Source organism: Pygocentrus nattereri, chromosome 25, assembly GCF_015220715.1.
Source record: "Pygocentrus nattereri isolate fPygNat1 chromosome 25, fPygNat1.pri, whole genome shotgun sequence".
Classification (NCBI taxonomy): Eukaryota; Metazoa; Chordata; class Actinopteri; order Characiformes; family Serrasalmidae; genus Pygocentrus; species Pygocentrus nattereri.
The window spans coordinates 1,867,501-1,889,503 of record NC_051235.1 but is presented as its reverse complement, the minus strand read 5'-3'; the positions used below and the strand labels follow the sequence as shown (position 1 = coordinate 1,889,503).

The 22,003-nt window shown below is 39.8% G+C and overlaps 1 protein-coding gene across 1 annotated transcript in view; it reads right to left on the bottom strand.

Annotated features, from left to right (window-relative positions):
• Nucleotides 1–22,003, bottom strand: part of si:ch211-246m6.5 (von Willebrand factor D and EGF domain-containing protein) — a 120,542-nt gene that overhangs the window by 66,659 nt on the left and 31,880 nt on the right. Inside the window, exons 10-14 of the mRNA XM_037534329.1 lie at nt 15,348–15,624; nt 6,573–6,775; nt 4,832–5,116; nt 4,152–4,540; nt 3,370–3,501 (exon numbers count right to left, since the gene is read on the bottom strand). Coding sequence (XP_037390226.1) covers nt 3,370–3,501; nt 4,152–4,540; nt 4,832–5,116; nt 6,573–6,775; nt 15,348–15,624 — 1,286 coding nt within the window. The remainder of the gene's footprint in view (nt 1–3,369; nt 3,502–4,151; nt 4,541–4,831; nt 5,117–6,572; nt 6,776–15,347; nt 15,625–22,003) is intronic.

Sequence of the window (22,003 nt, the reverse complement as noted above, 5' to 3'; positions counted from 1 at the left end):
CCCTGCCCGTTTAATTAAACACATTTTGGCTTCCAAGCTTAAAAAAAAAAAAAACACATTGTCCCACAATAAGATACGTGAAAGACAGCAGATTAAATCTAGAACAAAACTCCTGCGTTTAGGGAGCTTTCAGAACCCATCGCTAATGTTCACCTGAGAGGTCTCATTCCGCAGAATGACAGCAGAACCGGTCAGTTAGAGCTGTAATGTTTTTAATCAGTCATGAGAGAAAAAGAACAACAACTTACACTAATGTTCACAAGTTTTTACTTCACTGTAAACCCCAGTGTTTGGGCTCATTTATTCGGTTGAGTGAAGAAAACGTGAAATATACTCAACAGTTAGTTTAGTAAATAAAACATAACACAGTTGGCACAGTAATGAATTCACCATGCCAAGCCAGTCACTGCACTGCCGTGATATTTTTGTATGTGTCTGTACTGAAAAGCAATCGAAATGGCCACGTTAATTAGCTGATGCATACTAACAACAAATGCTCAGCAACTTTTGGAAGCCATACCTAAACAACATCCAGAAACGCTGCCGACTTCTCTGGGCTCAAGCTCATCTGAGATAGAATGATGCACAGTGGAAACGTCTGGATGAACCTTCCAGACCGTTTCTGTAAACAGTGGTTGTCCAGGTCAAAGAAAAAAACGCCCATCCAGATTGTTACCGGTATAAAGTTCAAAATCCAGCATCAGCTGTGTTGTAAAGGTGTGTTGGTGAGTTCTTCGCACATATTTGTGAAGATACCATTAAAGTCGAGGGGTGCGTGTCGTCGCTGCCCAGTGAAAACCGTGCAGCTCCATTTTTGTTGATTTTTAGTTTTCTACATCATTTCATCACGCCAGCTGTCCTTTACGTTGTGTAGAATTTTCAAGATGAATGGACTAATACAAATGTTCTAAAATCACTTGGAACAAAATCTCGTTACATTGACTTACATTCCCTTATCCTGCAAAGTTACTATCTTGGAAATGAAAAACAGCGACAATATGCATGTTGCCTTCTAGACCACGTCTTTTTCAGGGATGTTCTTGCTTGTTTCAATAACACAATGCCAAGACATACTGTACACATGATGTCATAGTGAGAGAGTCCAGGTGCTATTCTGGCCGGCCTGCAGTCCAGACTCTTATTGGAAACTTGAGGCACATTTTGAAGCGTAATATTTGACAACGTAGCTCAAGTGTTGTATTAAGCAAGAACCAAAAAATTCCACTTTCACAACTACAACAATTGAGCCCGTCCAACGAAAACCATTAACAAGCCATTACTGCACACTTCTATCACCTAATTGTGGCTCCATTGGTCCCTGTAATTACTGAATAAGAAGTCTTTGTATGAGATAAACCTGAAATGTTAAGAGCTGAACCGTTCCACCCTTTTCAGGATTATTTTTTACATTTATTTTGTACAATCTTTTATACACACACACACACACACACACACACACACATATTACTTGTAGGGACTTTTTTGTTTTTTGGCCATTAAACAATGCTTTAAATTTTTTTAGGAAAACTGTCACACACACATGGCCAGGATCCACCGGCAGGCCCGAAGCTTTACTACACACTTCTATAAGCTGAGAACAGCTCATCCAGTTTGCATCGAAGTCGCTGTAGTTATGGAATAATAAGCCTCAGTATGTAATAAGACTGTGATTTTGTGAGTTTGATTGACATCAACTTTCCTATTAGTGTTAAAGACCTTTATATTAAGATATTAAATATTAAATATCTTCCCTCTTGTGCTGTTTTTAATTGTATACATCTCAGCTGTACTTTATTTGGACTGAGTGATTGAGGAACTGTATCTGCATTTGCGTTGGTTTTGCTTGGCAGTGAAAGGCGTCTATAGAAGGATTTACTGTATCCGCTTTCCTACGCCAGCAAATCCGAAGCTTTGAAACCCAAAAAAAGCTCCCGCGGTGGCTCAGATCCAGCTTAGACATACCTGCCTCAATTAGTCCCGCAGTCAGCATGCTCTTTAATTAGCTAATTGGTTGTGCTGTAATTAGATCTGAGCGCTTGCTTGGAAAGGCTGGGGCTCCCTGAAGGCTGGCTTTGGAAGCGCTGATCCAAAACTGATTATGAACGCAGCGTTTCTGTAATGGGGTGAGGCTCCAAATTAGACAAACTTTTCTGTTCCCCTGTTAGATTTTCAAAGATAGAAAAAGCAGTTATTATATTTTAAGGTTAAAGAATGGCAGCTCTAAACTTTTAGATTCATAATATATTCATTTCTTCTCTGCTGATACTTTTGAGTTTAACCCTCTGAAGTCATTCTCTCTCGATTTGTTCATCTCCCTTTAAACTCCTCATATGTTTCATATCTAAATGCTCCATCATCTTCACTCCTTCCCTGTTGTGGTGGACTGGAGGTCAGGGAACCAGCCTTGTGAGCGGAAGGTCGCCGGTTCGATCCCCAGAGCCGACAGCACATGACTGAGGTGTCCTTGAGCAAGACACCTAACCCCCAACTGCTCCCCGGGCGCTGCGGATTGGGCTGCCCACCGCTCCGGGCAAGCGTGCTCACTGCCCCCTAGTGTGTGTTCACTAGTGTGTATGTGGTGTTTTCCGCGTTGTGGGACTAATAGGGTCTCTTAATCATAATCAAACCCGCTGCAGCAGCTTCAGCAGCTGGAAACTCTCTGACGCCATTTCACACGAGTCTCCAATATGGACCGAAAGAAGAATGCAGGGTTTCCGACGTGACGGTCAGTCCTTAGTGATCTCCTGAGTGTCCGTCGGTCAGTTTCACACAGGATGTAGACGGACACACGAATCCAGCAGCTCCGCACGGTGAGAGGCAGATGACGTGTATCTCAGCCCCTCTTCACAGGCTCATAACTCCAGACTCAGATCTCAATGAGGTGAGAGTCCAAGTTGAGTCTCGAGTCTGAGACCAGAATCAGACTCTCACGTCAGAGACTCAGCTCAGACAGTCAACTCAGAGACTTCAGAGTCAACTCAGACCTCAGAGACTCGAGACTCGACTCGGACTTTTGCCCAGAGACTCGACTCGGACTTGCACCTCAGAGACTCATGAGTCAACTCAAACATACACCTCAGATTCAAGAAGTGTCTGAACTGGATTTCTGAGCTGGATCATCACAAAGACATGGACACGGATATAACAGATTACGTTGGAGAGTTTGTGGAACTCAGAGGGTTAAAATGAGGTTACCGAGTCCCAGAGGTGGAGCGATACGGCAAATATATAATACTGCGATACTTCTTGCAATTTTCACGATACAATGTCATGATTTTTTTTAGACATCTTCTCAATTTATCACAATACTGATATATATCGTCACATCGCCCAGCCCTATCGAGCCGTCACTGGTGGTTTGAGACTTACTGATGGTGAGGCTGCAGTCATAGTGGCTGTATCCCGAATCGCACTGGCACCCCCACTCCATACACTTCCCCTTTCCATGACACAGGTTGGGACACCGCAGGGCCATCACCACGTCCACCGCCGGGTCGGACACTACGAGAGTCCAGGGACATTTTAATGCGCTGTATGAAATCTTTTAGTGCTTTAACTGAGAAGCGTAAATAAACGTATATAACAGTCAGCAAACAGAACAAATATCTGTTTATATTTACTAACGTTCAATCAACTCAGCATTTTATTGTATTTGTGTTTTACACACTAAGATAAGACAGCAAAACTTTCACAGTGTGTATTTGTTCCGCTGAGAAAACGGCATCCAGATTTCTCATTTTAACCAAATTGGGAAGCGAGTGTTTGGAAAAATTCCTTTTTTATTAATATGAAACACGGTTGGTTGCAGAAAATGATTCTAATCTTCTACACCTTTAATTTAGGAATCCAGAATGAAGTTAAAATAAGGTTAACGTCTAGAACACCTTGTATTTACATATGGAGGCTCATATTATGATCAGAAATTATTGTCAATATATAATTATAGCATGTTATTGACCCTTTGACCATTTGTGTTATTGTCAAAATACAAATACTAAAAGAATGAGTGCATCTATAACTAGACGGTATACGATTTTATCATTTATTATGTGGTGACATGTGTCTAATCTATAATATTGAAATTTGTGTATATAGTTGTATGTAAACGATCGCTGGTTGGAAAGCCGTATGATTCAGGACTGATCTAGTACCGGAGGCTCTGTTCTCCAGCCAGCGTCTCTCGCACTCGTTCTCCAGGAAGGGCAGCAGAGCGTCCTCCCAGGCCAGGTCATCCTTTAGCTGGAGGTCCAGCACGCAGAGGTCCACAGCCTCCTCCAGCCGCCGGCCAAGCGCCCGCCCACAGGCCAGGCCCACCGTGGAGTTCACCAGGGCCAGCTGACACAGCTCCAGAGCTTTGGAGGAGGTGAGGCCGCCGGGGGTGGGCCAGGAGGGGCGGGCGGCTGGGCGGTCTGAGGACAGGTGGTCATCCGGAAAGAAATACGCCAGATTCTCCAGATCGATGTGACCAAGACTCTGGATGCCCTGAAGGCGGTCCTGCCTTTTATATCTGTGACCTGAGGCAGGGTCAGGAATGGCCTCTCTGTTGGTAAATGGACAGGCAGGCAGGCAAGCAAACAGGCAGGCAGACAGACAGACAGGCAGCAAGGCAGACAGACAGGCAGACAGACAGACAGGCAGACAGACAGACAGGCAGACCGACAGGCAGACAGACAGGCAGACAGACAGGCAGGCAGATCATTTTAAAATTCTTTTCATACGAGTGATGCAGTGTTTAAAATTCCAACTCTGTGGTCAGAGGAGCTGATAAAACGGACAGAAAGTCAGTGATAAACCTTCTGCCGATACGCACTAATGGGAGGATGTTAATGACCTGTTGAACTGGGGGGTCTCAGGGTAAAACAGCGAGTCCATCCGCAGCTCCTCCTCAGCGAGATCGCTCCGGACAGCCGGCCGGAGGAGCATAAACTCGGCTGTGGCATCTCTGGAGGGGAACAGCGAGGTTTGGTCCACGTGGTCCTGAGAGAGGCAGCGAGGAGCAGCCGTTTCCTGGACGTTCCGAGCTTCGTATCCGCTCTGACAGGCGCAGAAACTCCTGGTTATCTGCTCGGCCTCAGCAGGTGGCGTCCTGTCAAACAGGCTCTCCCCAGACTCCAGCCTGACACGCAGGGAGAAACGGGAGAAATACGGCCTCCGGAAATGAGCTTCTGTATTAGCCTTTAAAACTAAGCCCCTGCGACATGCAATCTAGAGAGGATTTAAGATTTGATAAAGGTTAGCCGTTCAATTTGATTCCCAGCCCCCCCACGCCCCACCCTCCCTCGCCACATCAGCTCTTTATCTCAGAGAAGAAAAAGCACCTCAAGGTTACGAGGAGATAAGAGCGCAAATCTGAATCCTAACGGCTCTGCGTTCCCCAGCCCAGTGTCACTCGCCGCGTTTTGGGATTAAAAATGGGTAGGCTGGAAAAAAAAAAAAAACTTTGGCCCATATACTGTAAACCTTTACACCGAGTCAGCAAATACCCAGAAGAGCACTGGCCGTTTCTAATAAAGTGGCCAGTTGATGGAAGCACAAGGGGTGTTTCTAATAAAGTGGCCAGTCAGTGGAAGCACAAGGTGGGTGTTTCTAATAAAGTGGCCAGTGAGTGGAAGCACAAGGTGGGTGTTTCTAATAAAGTGGCCAGTTAGTGGAAGCACAAGGTGGGTGTTTCTAATAAAGTGGCCAGTGAGTGGAAGCACAAGGTGGGTGTTTCTAATAAAGTGGCCAGTTAGTGGAAGCACAAGGTGGGTGTTTCTAATAAAGTGGCCAGTTAGTGGAAGTACAAGGTGGGTGTTTCTAATAAAGTGGCCAGTGAGTGGAAACACAAGGTGGGTGTTTCTAATAAAGTGGCCAGTGAGTGGAAACACAAGGTGGGTGTTTCTAATAAAGTGGCCAGTTAGTGGAAGCACAAGGTAGGTGTTTCTAATAAAGTGGCCAGTGAGTGGAAGTACAAGGTGGGTGTTTCTAATAAAGTGGCCAGTGAGTGGAAGCACAAGGGGTGTTTCTAATAATGTGGCCAGTTAGTGGAAGCACAAGGTGGGTGTTTCTAATAAAGTGGCCAGTCAGTGGAAGCACAAGGTGGGTGTTTCTAATAAAGTGGCCAGTTAGTGGAAGTACAAGGTGGGTGTTTCTAATAAAGTGGCCAGTGAGTGGAAGCACAAGGGGTGTTTCTAATAAAGTGGCCAGTTAGTGGAAGCACAAGGTGGGTGTTTCTAATAAAGTGGCCAGTGAGTGGAAACACAAGGTGGGTGTTTCTAATAAAGTGGCCAGTGAGTGGAAGCACAAGGTGGGTGTTTCTAATAAAGTGGCCAGTGAGTGGAAACACAAGGTGGGTGTTTCTAATAAAGTGGCCAGTGAGTGGAAGCACAAGGTGGGTGTTTCTAATAAAGTGGCCAGTGAGTGGAAGCACAAGGTGGGTGTTTCTAATAAAGTGGCCAGTGAGTGGAAGCACAAGGGGTGTTTCTAATAAAGTGGCCAGTGAGTGGAAGCACAAGGGGTGTTTCTAATAAAGTGGCCAGTGGCTAATAACCGAGCTGCTAAGTGGCGAATTCAGTGCTTCTGTAGTTTCTGACCTCCAGTCCTGTATGAAGTGCTCCAGCTCGTGGTTCTGGTAGGTGTTGCCCTCCGGGCTGTGCAGGTCGTTGTGAGTGTTCCTGTCGAAGGTGCCGCAGAGGCCGCGGGTCCTGTTAAAGTCCCTGCTCGGCGCTCTGACCGTAACGCTCATTCCCCAGTCTGCAACATCCGCCCGCACAAAAGCCCCCGAGGGAAACAGGATCTGAAAGGACGAGCACTTTCTTCAGCGTCACACGTCCACTGTGCTCACTGGCTGCAACTGCTCATTCATCATGAGACCAAATCAGGTGTTAAAACCCTTAGATGTGTTCAAATTATACTGTCTACAAATGCAGTTTATATTGGAGAATTATCTCAATCTTATTACAGAATTAAATAAGAAATGACTGCATCTTGACAAAAATTATATAAATATATACATTTGAGCTTTTTATACACTAGACTTCTTTAGTTACCAATCTTAAGGCTTATTACTCAGTTACTATTATGAAATGAATTACTGTATTATACAAAGGATTAGATTTACATTTGATGTTCACTCTGTATGGACAGAGTAGAATCTTTTTTCCTGTTTTTATGTAAAATAAAGTGAAAAAAAAAAGTGAAACAAAAAAACCCAGCAAAAAATACATAAAAATTCCATTTTGACTGCACTAAAAAAAATCTTGGCAAGTGAAATGACCTGCAATCTAGTCAGTATATCAAATATTTATTAAATATTATATTATATTATATAAATAAAATATTATAAGAATATTTAAATTATGTCCACACATTTTTGCTTGTTTTATCTAATTTTACCCAGTAAACTGAATGAATATATTTTTTTAAGCAGGTAAAGTTGTCTGCCAATATAGCAACCTAATTTTACGGGATGAAATAATTTAAAGCAATTCTATAAAAATGAGCAAAATAGAGCACTTATAATAAGTTTATAACAGTCTCAGCAGCAATTACTTGAAATCCCATTGGAACTGCCTAGCAACCACCTGGGATAGTTCAGCAATGGCCTAGAAATACCTTAGCAACCACCTTAGTGACCATTGCGGTAGCCTAACAAGATGTTAGCAGCCACCTGTGTTACTACAGCAACAGCCTAGCAACTCTTAGGCAATCTCCTGGAATACTGCAGCAACTGCATAGCCTAGCAAGACCCTAGCAACCACCTAGCAACCAACAAGCAGCACCCTGGCAACAAGCTGGGATACCATAGTAACCTTGAAGCAACATTAAGTTATCAAACCCAAGCTGTTCAACGTCAGAAGTGTTACCAACTTCCTGTCAAACCAACTTCGGCTGCGTTCACGAATCCGATTTTCTGCCCTAACGTGACTCAGATCTGGTGTTTCCAGGGCTGTGTGGACACAAATCTGATCCTAGATCGGATACGTATCCGATTCCTAGCCAAGCGACTTTAATGTGACGCTCAGATCGGAATTCATGTGCTGTAAACGCTGGAAAAGCAGCTCGTCTCACCTTTTCTTCCTCCATCTGGCTCTAATAATGAAGCTGAGAGCTGATCAGAGTTAATGATCTTCTCAGCGAAGCTCGTTCTGCTCGTTAGTTTGTGCTGATGATGCAGTGATTCAGTCACGTGACGTCACTGAGTAGGAGGAGCTCATGAGGGTCAGTTCAGGCCGGTTCATCACATTAATGACTGATCTGAGTCACTGACCTAAACGAGGGCGAACCGTCGAGTCAGCGAGATCGGATTTCACAAACTTTCCCTTATAACAAGTCTCCAACAGCCTCGGCACGCGACGTGTTGGATGAATAGGCTAGATTGCAGTTTTTCCGGCGTTTACACACAAAAACCATCACCAGATAAATCGTAATACCTCCTCTTTCGCTGAGGAGTGGTTTCAATGAGCTGCGAGTCAGAAATAAAGAAACGAAATGTCAGGATGAGCTCTGAGGCGTGCGAGGAAGATTAACGTCTAAACCCGAACCAGGTGCATCAGCTTAACTTTGGCCCGAGCAATAAAAGCAGCATTTTAAACGGATCTCGTCCCAAAGTGAGTCTGTTGGAAAGGTTTAGATGTGCTAAACTGAAGAAACAGTCTTGTTCAGTTGATCCAACTGTAGCTTTGCTTTCTATGACAATGACTAGAAAGCGTCCAGACCATCGGTTCCCTGTCCTCTGAAGTCAGAAAGTAGGACATCGGGCCGCTTTGTACTGTACTTACTTATTTATTTACGAAATATGGAGCGTTTGGCTGAATATTCAATAGCGTAAGCAATTAGCTTCGACCAAAGTGCCAAAATATTTCATTCGCCCAGTAGGAGTGAGGATTTTACACTGGACGGTGCCAGTCTGGCTTCAAGACAGTGAAAAGCAACCGGGTTCTGCTGCCCTCGGGTCAGAATCCCACATCTAAAAGTGCCGCGCTAATGTGATGCCACGAAACACAAACACTAGCTTTTAGCAGTTTCCACTAACGTTTACTGCCCAATTACCATAACGCCATTTTATTTGTCTTATTGTCTTTTTCTAACATTTACATACATTTTTTAACTTTTATCACTTTTGCATATTTTGTCATTGTTCACAGTGGTGGTGATGGGAACCAGACGTCCCCCTCTAAAAGCTCCTCACAGTGGTGGCGATGGGAACCAGACGTCCCTCTAAAAGCTCCTCACAGTGGTGGTGATGGGAACCAGACGTCCCTCTAAAAGCTCCTCACAGTGGTGGTGATAGGAACCAGACGTCCCTCTAAAAGCTCCTACAGAAAGTTCCTACATGAACTGGTTCTGAATTCACTGCCTGATGACTGAGACGCTGTTTTATGAGAGTTTAGAGAACTTCAACTCCATTCATGGTGGAGGGAGACATGCAGGGCGCTGTGCGGCAAAATAGTCCCCAAAGAAAACTCATTATTCCAGATTTTCCATCATCAACATTCCATATAAGCTCAGAAGACTCGTGTAGGTTCTCTGGTGGTTCTGGATGGTAAATAAAGTGTCTATATCTGTGTTGTAGTCATGGCGACGCCTGGTTCCCATCACCACCACTGCAAAGACGTCTGGACCATTTCACACCAAACCCTCTAAATCATTACATCTTAAACACTGAATTATGTTGAAATTCCCTTTAACATTGCTTAGATTGGTGCATAGCAATGACCTAGAAACATTATAGCAACTACCTGGGATACTACAGCAATGGCCTTGCAGCACCTTAACAACCACATTGGCTGCCATAGCAACATCTGAAAAAACCTTATCAACTACCTGTGATACCCCAGCAAAGGCCTAGCAACTCCTTAGCAATCACTTGGAATATCACAGCAACTGTTTAGCAACCACTGGGGAGAGCACAGCAATGGCCTTGAAGTACCTTAACAACCACTTTGGCTGCAATAGCAACAGCCTAGTAAAACCTTATCAACCACTTGATACCATAGCAAAAAACTAGCAATTCCTTAGCAACCACATGAAATGCCATAACAACTACCTAGCAACACATTAACAACCACCTTGGCAACTGCCAAGCAAGACCTTATCAACAATTTTGGCTGCCATAGCAACAGCCAAGCAACTCCTCAGCAATCACCTAGAATACCATTGCGAGTGCATGGTAATGCCTTTGGAACAGCCTAGCAACCACCTGTGTTACCATAGCAACAGCCTAGCAACTCCATAGCAATCACTCAACATCCATCAAGGAATGCCCTAACAGCAAAGTGGAATACCATAGTAACATCGTAGCAACATTCCCCTCAATACTTCCAGGAATTAGTATATAAACCCGATTATCAAACAAAATCAGTGTCAATGTTCATTCGTTCACAATCTTTTCCTTTCCAGCTCAGTTTAAAGGAAAGTCTATAAACTGTGTGATTCGACCTGGGGTGTTAAAACCTTAGCATCATGGCTAACTGAGGAGTCCTGAAAGACTGGAGCGCAGTGAAGGAGAAGGATCCTCAGTGTGGACAGCGCTGTGGTTTGGAGAGATGGAAACGTGTGGGCAGGGTGAAAGTCCTCCGTGTCCAAACACAAGAGGAACTCTGTTTACTTTCCAGAGAATTCCGCGGAGAAAATGGGAATCCGCGTGTCCAGGGTTTGAACTGCGGAAGGTTTACAGTAACGACGGCAGGGATTTCCTGCTCAGGTTCAGCTCCGCGGTTACATTATAAACTGTGAAATGCACCGTGGATCACGGACTAGTGTCGGAATATCCGGGAAAATACACAACATCCTTCATCTCCAGTCTGGACAGCGGGTTCTGAGCCAAATGAGCTTGAAATCTCATTGTGAATGGAAATGATTATTTTCCCAATTAACCATCTGAGGTCCGTTGTGCCGGGTGATCAGAAAATCAGGCGGAAATCTTTATAGCACTCTAAATCCCAGCTCGGAGAAATGAGCACAAAGATTGTGTGAAAAGATTCTAAACTTTTAGTCCAGACCGCATTAGTGTTGTGTTATAGTTTGAATTTGATGGCAAGTTATTGCTGGTATGTTCTAGATTTTTGCTATTTTAAATATAAATGTAATTCATTATGTGACAATGTATATTAATAGTGTAATAATTATAAACGATAACCATAAACACTCTAAATGTAGGTATTGTGATATAAACCGAGTCCGTTCTACAGTTTCTCATTAGACTGAATGAATAACCGACTCTAAATGTAGGTATTGTGATATAAACCGAGTCCGTTCTACAGTTTCTCATTAGACTGAATGAATAACCGACTCTAAATGTAGGTATTGTGATATAAACCGAGTCCGTTCTACAGTTTCTCATTAGACTGAATGAATAACCGACTCTAAATGTAGGTATTGTGATATAAACCGAGTCCGTTCTACAGTTTCTCATTAGACTGAATGAATAACCGGCTCTAAATGTAGGTATTGTGATATAAACCGAGTCCGTTCTACAGTTTCTCATTAGACTGAATGAATAACCGGCTCTAAATGTAGGTATTGTGATATAAACCGAGTCTGTTTTACAGTTTCTCATTAGACTGAATGAATAACCGGCTCTAAATGTAGGTATTGTGATATAAACCGAGTCTGTTCTACAGTTTCTCATTAGGCTGAATGAATAACCGGCTCTAAATGTAGGTATTGTGATATAAACCGAGTCCGTTCTACAGTTTCTCATTAGACTGAATGAATAACCGACTCTAAATGTAGGTATTGTGATATAAACCGAGTCCGTTCTACAGTTTCTCATTAGGCTGAATGAATAACCGACTCTAAATGTAGGTATTGTGATATAAACCGAGTCCGTTCTACAGTTTCTCATTAGACTGAATGAATAACCGACTCTAAATGTAGGTATTGTGATATAAACCGAGTCCGTTCTACAGTTTCTCATTAGACTGAATGAATAACCGACTCTAAATGTAGGTATTGTGATATAAACCGAGTCTGTTCTACAGTTTCTCATTAGGCTGAATGAATAACCGACTCTAAATGTAGGTATTGTGATATAAACCGAGTCCGTTCTACAGTTTCTCATTAGACTGAATGAATAACCGACTCTAAATGTAGGTATTGTGATATAAACCGAGTCCGTTCTACAGTTTCTCATTAGGCTGAATGAATAACCGACTCTAAATGTAGGTATTGTGATATAAACCGAGTCTGTTCTACAGTTTCTCATTAGACTGAATGAATAACCGACTCTAAATGTAGGTATTGTGATATAAACCGAGTCCGTTCTACAGTTTCTCATTAGGCTGAATGAATAACCGACTCTAAATGTAGGTATTGTGATATAAACCGAGTCTGTTCTACAGTTTCTCATTAGACTGAATGAATAACCGACTCTAAATGTAGGTATTGTGATATAAACCGAGTCCGTTCTACAGTTTCTCATTAGACTGAATGAATAACCGACTCTAAATGTAGGTATTGTGATATAAACCGAGTCCGTTCTACAGTTTCTCATTAGGCTGAATGAATAACCGACTCTAAATGTAGGTATTGTGATATAAACCGAGTCTGTTCTACAGTTTCTCATTAGACTGAATGAATAACCGACTCTAAATGTAGGTATTGTGATATAAACCGAGTCCGTTCTACAGTTTCTCATTAGGCTGAATGAATAACCGGCTCTAAATGTAGGTATTGTGATATAAACCGAGTCCGTTCTACAGTTTCTCATTAGGCTGAATGAATAACCGGCTCTAAATGTAGGTATTGTGATATAAACCGAGTCCGTTCTACAGTTTCTCATTAGACTGAATGAATAACCGACTCTAAATGTAGGTATTGTGATATAAACCGAGTCCGTTCTACAGTTTCTCATTAGGCTGAATGAATAACCGACTCTAAATGTAGGTATTGTGATATAAACCGAGTCAGTTCTACAGTTTCTCATTAGACTGAATGAATAACCGACTCTAAATGTAGGTATTGTGATATAAACCGAGTCTGTTCTACAGTTTCTCATTAGACTGAATGAATAACCGACTCTAAATGTAGGTATTGTGATATAAACCCAGTCTGTTCTACAGTTTCTCATTAGACTGAATGAATAACCGACTCTAAATGTAGGTATTGTGATATAAACCCAGTCTGTTCTACAGTTTCTCATTAGACTGAATGAATAACCGACTCTAAATGTAGGTATTGTGATATAAACCCAGTCCGTTCTACAGTTTCTCATTAGGCTGAATGAATAACCGGCTCTAAATGTAGGTATTGTGATATAAACCGAGTCCGTTCTACAGTTTCTCATTAGGCTGAATGAATAACCGACTCTAAATGTAGGTATTGTGATATAAACCGAGTCCGTTCTACAGTTTCTCATTAGACTGAATGAATAACCGGCTCTAAATGTAGGTATTGTGATATAAACCAAGTCTGTTCTACAGTTTCTCATTAGACTGAATGAATAACCGACTCTAAATGTAGGTATTGTGATATAAACCGAGTCTGTTCTACAGTTTCTCATTAGACTGAATGAATAACCGACTCTAAATGTAGGTATTGTGATATAAACCGAGTCCATTCTACAGTTTCTCATTAGGCTGAATGAATAACCGACTCTAAATGTAGGTATTGTGATATAAACCGAGTCCGTTCTACAGTTTCTCATTAGACTGAATGAATAACCGGCTCTAAATGTAGGTATTGTGATATAAACCGAGTCTGTTCTACAGTTTCTCATTAGGCTGAATGAATAACCGGCTCTAAATGTAGGCATTGTGATATAAACCGAGTCCGTTCTACAGTTTCTCATTAGGCTGAATGAATAACCGACTCTAAATGTAGGTATTGTGATATAAACCGAGTCTGTTCTACAGTTTCTCATTAGGCTGAATGAATAACCGACTCTAAATGTAGGTATTGTGATATAAACCGAGTCTGTTCTACAGTTTCTCATTAGACTGAATGAATAACTGACTCTAAATGTAGGTATTGTGATATAAACCGAGTCCGTTCTACAGTTTCTCATTAGACTGAATGAATAACCGACTCTAAATGTAGGTATTGTGATATAAACCGAGTCCGTTCTACAGTTTCTCATTAGACTGAATGAATAACCGACTCTAAATGTAGGTATTGTGATATAAACCGAGTCCGTTCTACAGTTTCTCGTTAGACTGAATGAATAACCGGCACTAAATGTAGGTATTGTGATATAAACCGAGTCCGTTCTACAGTTTCTCGTTAGACTGAATGAATAACCGACTCTAAATGTAGGTATTGTGATATAAACCGAGTCCGTTCTACAGTTTCTCATTAGACTGAATGAATAACCGGCTCTAAATGTAGGTATTGTGATATAAACCGAGTCCGTTCTACAGTTTCTCATTAGGCTGAATGAATAACCGACTCTAAATGTAGGTATTGTGATATAAACCGAGTCCGTTCTACAGTTTCTCATTAGACTGAATGAATAACCGGCTCTAAATGTAGGTATTGTGATATAAACCGAGTCTGTTCTACAGTTTCTCATTAGGCTGAATGAATAACCGGCTCTAAATGTAGGCATTGTGATATAAACCGAGTCCGTTCTACAGTTTCTCATTAGGCTGAATGAATAACCGACTCTAAATGTAGGTATTGTGATATAAACCGAGTCTGTTCTACAGTTTCTCATTAGACTGAATGAATAACCGACTCTAAATGTAGGTATTGTGATATAAACCGAGTCCGTTCTACAGTTTCTCATTAGACTGAATGAATAACCGACTCTAAATGTAGGTATTGTGATATAAACCGAGTCCGTTTTACAGTTTCTCATTAGACTGAATGAATAACCGACTCTAAATGTAGGTATTGTGATATAAACCGAGTCTGTTCTACAGTTTCTCATTAGACTGAATGAATAACCGACTCTAAATGTAGGTATTGTGATATAAACCGAGTCCGTTCTACAGTTTCTCATTAGGCTGAATGAATAACCGGCTCTAAATGTAGGCATTGTGATATAAACCGAGTCCGTTCTACAGTTTCTCATTAGGCTGAATGAATAACCGACTCTAAATGTAGGTATTGTGATATAAACCGAGTCTGTTCTACAGTTTCTCATTAGACTGAATGAATAACCGACTCTAAATGTAGGTATTGTGATATAAACCGAGTCCGTTCTACAGTTTCTCATTAGACTGAATGAATAACCGACTCTAAATGTAGGTATTGTGATATAAACCGAGTCTGTTCTACAGTTTCTCAATAGACTGAATGAATAACCGACTCTAAATGTAGGTATTGTGATATAAACCGAGTCTGTTCTACAGTTTCTCAATAGACTGAATGACAGCAGTAAATAAGAAGGAACACACATCTGGGTGGTACAAAAAAAATCCTACCGTCAGTTTTTTGCCCTGATGAGTTTCATGAATCTTGACGTGATTGCTTGAGGCAGGTCCTAGGCTTTTGATGGACAGCTGGGGACGTGTCTCCTGCAGCTGGCCATTGCACATGTCAAAGGTCACAACCTCGTTGTCCTCTCGTACCGCCAGGCCGCAGGTGCAGGATACGGGATAGTGCCGACTGCCGCAGTCCCACTGCCGCGAGTGAACCTCGAACACTCGCCCGATCGCCTTATACAGCACAAACGTCCCCGTCTGCTGGTTCTCAAAGCGTCTGTAGAGGTAAAATACATATGCATGACATCACCTTATTATTAGAAATGTTTTTTTTTGGTTAGTATTTATTTTTTTAGGTTGTTTGTTCATCTTGTCTTCTAAAAGGTCCCGTTTTGGAGATATAAGAAATATTATATACACTGGTTTTCATTTTCTTCTTATTACCTCCTACAGTCAAAAAATTGCAACTACTCCTTGTAAAGTTTTTGAGCTAGAACCATAAAACCTTGCTGGATCGCAGAAACAGGTGACACCTGGAATAGCATAGCAAAGCTTTAGCAACACCTTTTCAACCACCAGGGATAGCATCATCATGGCCTAGCAACACCTTAGTACACACCTAGGATGGCCTTGCTGATGATCTAACACCTTACTAACATAACAGAGCAATGGCCTAACAACAACCTGGGATAGCACAGCATTGGCCTAGCAACACCATAGCAACCACCTGGAACAGCACAGAAACAGTCTAGCAGCGCAGCCTAGCAACATCTAACAACCACCTGAGACAGCATGGCAATGGTCAACATCTTAGCAACCACCTGGAACAACATAATAATGGCCTAGCAATAACCTTCGATAGGACAGCCATGGCCTAGCAAAATCTTAGCAACCACCTGGAATAATGTAGCAATACCTACCTACAACTTAGCCACCATCTGGGTAGCAATGACCTAGCTAACACCCTCTAGCAACCACCTGAATAACAAAACAACAGAATAGCAACCACATGGAATAACATAGAATGGCTTACAAACATCTTAGCAACCACCTGGGATAGCACAGCAATGGCCTAGCAGCATGTTAGCAACCACCAATGTGTCCTGTTCAGTTTATTGATGTAGCCTCTTCAGTTTTGACCCACCTGACAAAGCGTAGCTTATAGCTCTTAAATGCTTGAAATTTGACAAATATCAACTGAATTTGTTACAACAAAAACTTTACACTTTTAAAATGTTAAACTTTTTTTAAAAACATCGCCCAACAACTATTTTTTCCCCAGTGATGTTTAAAGTACTAAAGCCCATCATTCAGTCATTCTAATTGCTCGTTAAAAGCTTCATGAGCGCAATGCGAGTCCTCGTTAATGCACTTGAGCCAGGTGTGTTGAGAGGTGATCGGGGTCTAAACAGCTCTATCTGTCAGAAATTTGCACAACTGTCCTGAAGAGAAGCAGCAGCCAACCCTGACCACTAGATCTAGCCCCAGGGTTTGAGCCATTAAAGTCAACAAAAGAGGAAAAAACTCCCCTACATTAACGCCAAGTTCTGCTAGCGCCCCTACGGCATTTCTAACAGGATGTTAGTACCGAGTCAACGCCTGCGCAGATGTATATTTGTGGCCTTTCTAGATTAAACGCACTTCCATTCCACTCGTTTCCAACCACAACGTAATAATTAAAAAAGAGTATTACTACAAAACATATGACCTAAAACAACAAACGTGATGAGTACATTTAATAAGAGTGAGCTGATAACGACCGACGTCTCGTTAGACTGGTCCCTCTAATCTTCAATATAAAAAGGCCTCATTTTCCCCCAAACATCTCCTGATCTAATGAAGATTTTTGGAGTCAAAGGCCGAACGCAGCATCTCATCATGATTTTAGTTAACTAGTTAATTAAGCGCAGCCGTTAAAACGAGCATTAAAAGTGTTTTTTTATTTAACGTCGTTAAAGCTTGCGCATAAACGAGCCGGGATTCTGTTTGATCTGGCTGATAAGGAATAAAAGATATGTTAACAGCAGCCTCTTTAAAGCTGACCTTTAAAACTACTTAAACAGACATTAGGGGGCTTCTGAATGCCCCCCTCTGAGGGGTACTTCAGTCTGGCGGAGAAAGGGCAAGAGCGACAGTAAAACGAACTGAGAGAGAGAGAAATGTCAGCACAATGACCCTGAAGTGTGGCGCCTTGCGATTGAAACACAGATATAAATGCGGGGAGAAAAAGAAAAAAGGACAAACTAAACTGCTTAACTATTAATATTTACCACAATCTATTAGCAATTAATAACCTTTTTATACAACATTGTTTTACTGTTTTGTTTACTTAATCCTGAGGGGCATTTCTCCATAAGTAGCTTTGGTTATAGGTTACAATGCGCTTGTAAGGCACTTATTAAGCCTTTACAATAACTTTCGGATAATTAACCGGCTGCTCGTTACTGTTTTATTAAGCAGTGACCATCATACAGTAGATTGATGTAGAACACTACAGTAAAGGCTCTGGAAAAGGTTTAGTAATAACTGGTATTCAGTTAACTTCTACCTTGTTAAGGAGTAATAAACGCATTAAAGTTGCACTATAAAAGGCCCCAAGTCATGGTTCTAAATAGAACCATTGGCTTTACTAAAGAACTTTTTTGAAGAACCATCTTTTAGAAGAGTGTTCTCTGGAGTGACCAACCACGCTTCTCCGTCTGGGAATCCGATGGACGAGTCTGGGTTTGGCGGTTGCCAGGAGACGGTACTGGTAATGGTGTGGGGATGTGTTTCAGGAGTTTGAGCCAGTTTGGTGTGGAAGAACTCGACTGGCCTGCACAGAGTCCTGACCTCAACCCCATAGAACCCCTTTGGGATGAATTAGAGCGGAGACTGTGAGCCAGACCTTCTCGTCCAACATCATTGTCTGACCTCACAAATGAAAAATAAATAAATAAATCCTTCATTCGGCTATTATAACCAGTAGTTAGTCTGCTAATATCCACTAGATGGCTAATTTACTAGCTAATATATCCAACAGTCAATCTATCTGGCTAATATTTCCACAAATTAGCTAAAATATTGGCTAATATCTCCACTAGCTAACTAATGTATTGGCTAATATCTCCACTGGTTAACTAATATATTGGCTAATAGCTCCACTGGTTAACTAACATATTAGCTAATATCTCCACTAGTTAATATATTGGCTAATATCTCCACTAGTTAATATATTGGCTAATATCTTCACTAGTTAACTAATACATTGGCTAATATCTCCACTAGCTAACTAATACATTGGCTAATATCTCCACTAGTTAACTAATACATTGGCTAATATCTCCACTAGTTAACTAATATATTGGCTAATATCTCCACTAGTTAACTAATACATTGGCTAATATCTCCACTAGCTAACTAATACATTGGCTAATATCTCCACTAGTTAACTAATATATTGGCTAATATCTCCACTAGTTAACTAATATATTGGCTAATATCTCCACTAGTTAACTAATATATTGGCTAATATCTCCACTAGTTAACTAATATATTGGCTAATATCTCCACTAGTTAACTAATATATTGGCTAATATCTCCACTAGTTAACTAATATATTGGCTAATATCTCCACTAGCTAACTAATATATTGACTAATATCTCCACTAGTTAACTAATATATTGGCTAATATCTCCACTAGCTAACTAATATATTGACTAATATCTCCACTAGTTAACTAATATATTGGCTAATATCTCCACTAGTTAACTAATACATTGGCTAATATCTCCACTAGTTAACTAATACATTGGCTAATATCTCCACTAGTTAACTAATACATTGGCTAATATCTCCACTAGTTAACTAATACATTGGCTAATATCTTCACTAGTTAACTAATACATTGGCTAATATCTTCACTAGTTAACTAATACATTGGCTAATATCTTCACTAGTTAACTAATGTATTGGCTAATATCTTCACTAGTTAACTAATGTATTGGCTAATATCTCCACTAGTTAACTAATATATTGGCTAATATCTCCACTAGTTAACTAATATATTGGCTAATATCTCCACTAGTTAACTAATATATTGGCTAATATCTCCACTAGTTAACTAATATATTGGCTAATATCTCCACTAGTTAACTAATATATTGGCTAATATCTCCACTAGTTAACTAATATATTGGCTAATATCTCCACTAGTTAACTAATATATTGGCTAATATCTCCACTAGTTAACTAATATATTGGCTAATATCTCCACTAGTTAACTAATATATTGGCTAATATCTCCACTAGTTAACTAATATATTGGCTAATATCTCCACTAGTTAACTAATATATTGGCTAATATCTCCACTAGCTAACTAATATATTGGCTAATATCTCCACTAGCTAACTAATATATTGGCTAATATCTCCACTAGTTAACTAATACATTGGCTAATATCTCCACTAGTTAACTAATATATTGGCTAATATCTCCACTAGCTAACTAATATATTGGCTAATATCTCCACTAGTTAACTAATACATTGGCTAATATCTCCACTAGTTAACTAATATATTGGCTAATATCTCCACTAGTTAACTAATATATTGGCTAATATCTCCACTAGTTAACTAATACATTGGCTAATATCTCCACTAGTTAACTAATACATTGGCTAATATCTCCACTAGTTAACTAATACATTGGCTAATATCTTCACTAGTTAACTAATACATTGGCTAATATCTTCACTAGTTAACTAATACATTGGCTAATATCTTCACTAGTTAACTAATACATTGGCTAATATCTTCACTAGTTAACTAATACATTGGCTAATATCTTCACTAGTTAACTAATGTATTGGCTAATATCTTCACTAGTTAACTAATACATTGGCTAATATCTTCACTAGTTAACTAATGTATTGGCTAATATCTCCACTATCTAACTAATATATTGGTTAATATCTCCACTAGTTAACTAATATATTGGCTAATATCTCCACTAGTTAACTAATATATTGGCTAATATCTCCACTAGTTAACTAATATATTGGCTAATATCTCCACTAGCTAACTAATACATTGGCTAATATCTCCACTAGTTAACTAATATATTGGCTAATATCTCCACTAGTTAACTAATATATTGGCTAATATCTCCACTAGTTAACTAATATATTGGCTAATATCTCCACTAGTTAACTAATATATTGGCTAATATCTCCACTAGTTAACTAATATATTGGCTAATATCTCCACTAGTTAACTAATATATTGGCTAATATCTCCACTAGTTAACTAATATATTGGCTAATATCTCCACTAGCTAACTAATATATTGACTAATATCTCCACTAGTTAACTAATATATTGGCTAATATCTCCACTATCTAACTAATATATTGGCTAATATCTCCACTAGTTAACTAATACATTGGCTAATATCTCCACTAGTTAACTAATACATTGGCTAATATCTCCACTAGTTAACTAATATATTGGCTAATATCTCCACTAGTTAACTAATACATTGGCTAATATCTTCACTAGTTAACTAATACATTGGCTAATATCTTCACTAGTTAACTAATACATTGGCTAATATCTTCACTAGTTAACTAATGTATTGGCTAATATCTCCACTAGTTAACTAATACATTGGCTAATATCTTCACTAGTTAACTAATACATTGGCTAATATCTTCACTAGTTAACTAATACATTGGCTAATATCTTCACTAGTTAACTAATGTATTGGCTAATATCTTCACTAGTTAACTAATACATTGGCTAATATCTTCACTAGTTAACTAATGTATTGGCTAATATCTCCACTATCTAACTAATATATTGTTTAATATCTCCACTAGTTAACTAATATATTGGCTAATATCTCCACTAGTTAACTAATATATTGGCTAATATCTCCACTAGTTAACTAATATATTGGCTAATATCTCCACTAGCTAACTAATACATTGGCTAATATCTCCACTAGTTAACTAATACATTGGCTAATATCTCCACTAGTTAACTAATATATTGGCTAATATCTCCACTAGTTAACTAATATATTGGCTAATATCTCCACTAGTTAACTAATATATTGACTAATATCTCCACTAGTTAACTAATATATTGGCTAATATCTCCACTATCTAACTAATATATTGGCTAATATCTCCACTAGTTAACTAATATATTGGCTAATATCTCCACTAGTTAACTAATACATTGGCTAATATCTCCACTAGTTAACTAATATATTGGCTAATATCTCCACTAGTTAACTAATATATTGGCTAATATCTCCACTAGTTAACTAATATATTGGCTAATATCTCCACTAGCTAACTAATATATTGGCTAATATCTCCACTAGCTAACTAATACATTGGCTAATATCTCCACTAGTTAACTAATACATTGGCTAATATCTCCACTAGTTAACTAATATATTGGCTAATATCTCCACTAGCTAACTAATATATTGGCTAATATCTCCACTAGTTAACTAATACATTGGCTAATATCTCCACTAGTTAACTAATATATTGGCTAATATCTCCACTAGTTAACTAATACATTGGCTAATATCTCCACTAGTTAACTAATATATTGGCTAATATCTCCACTAGTTAACTAATACATTGGCTAATATCTCACC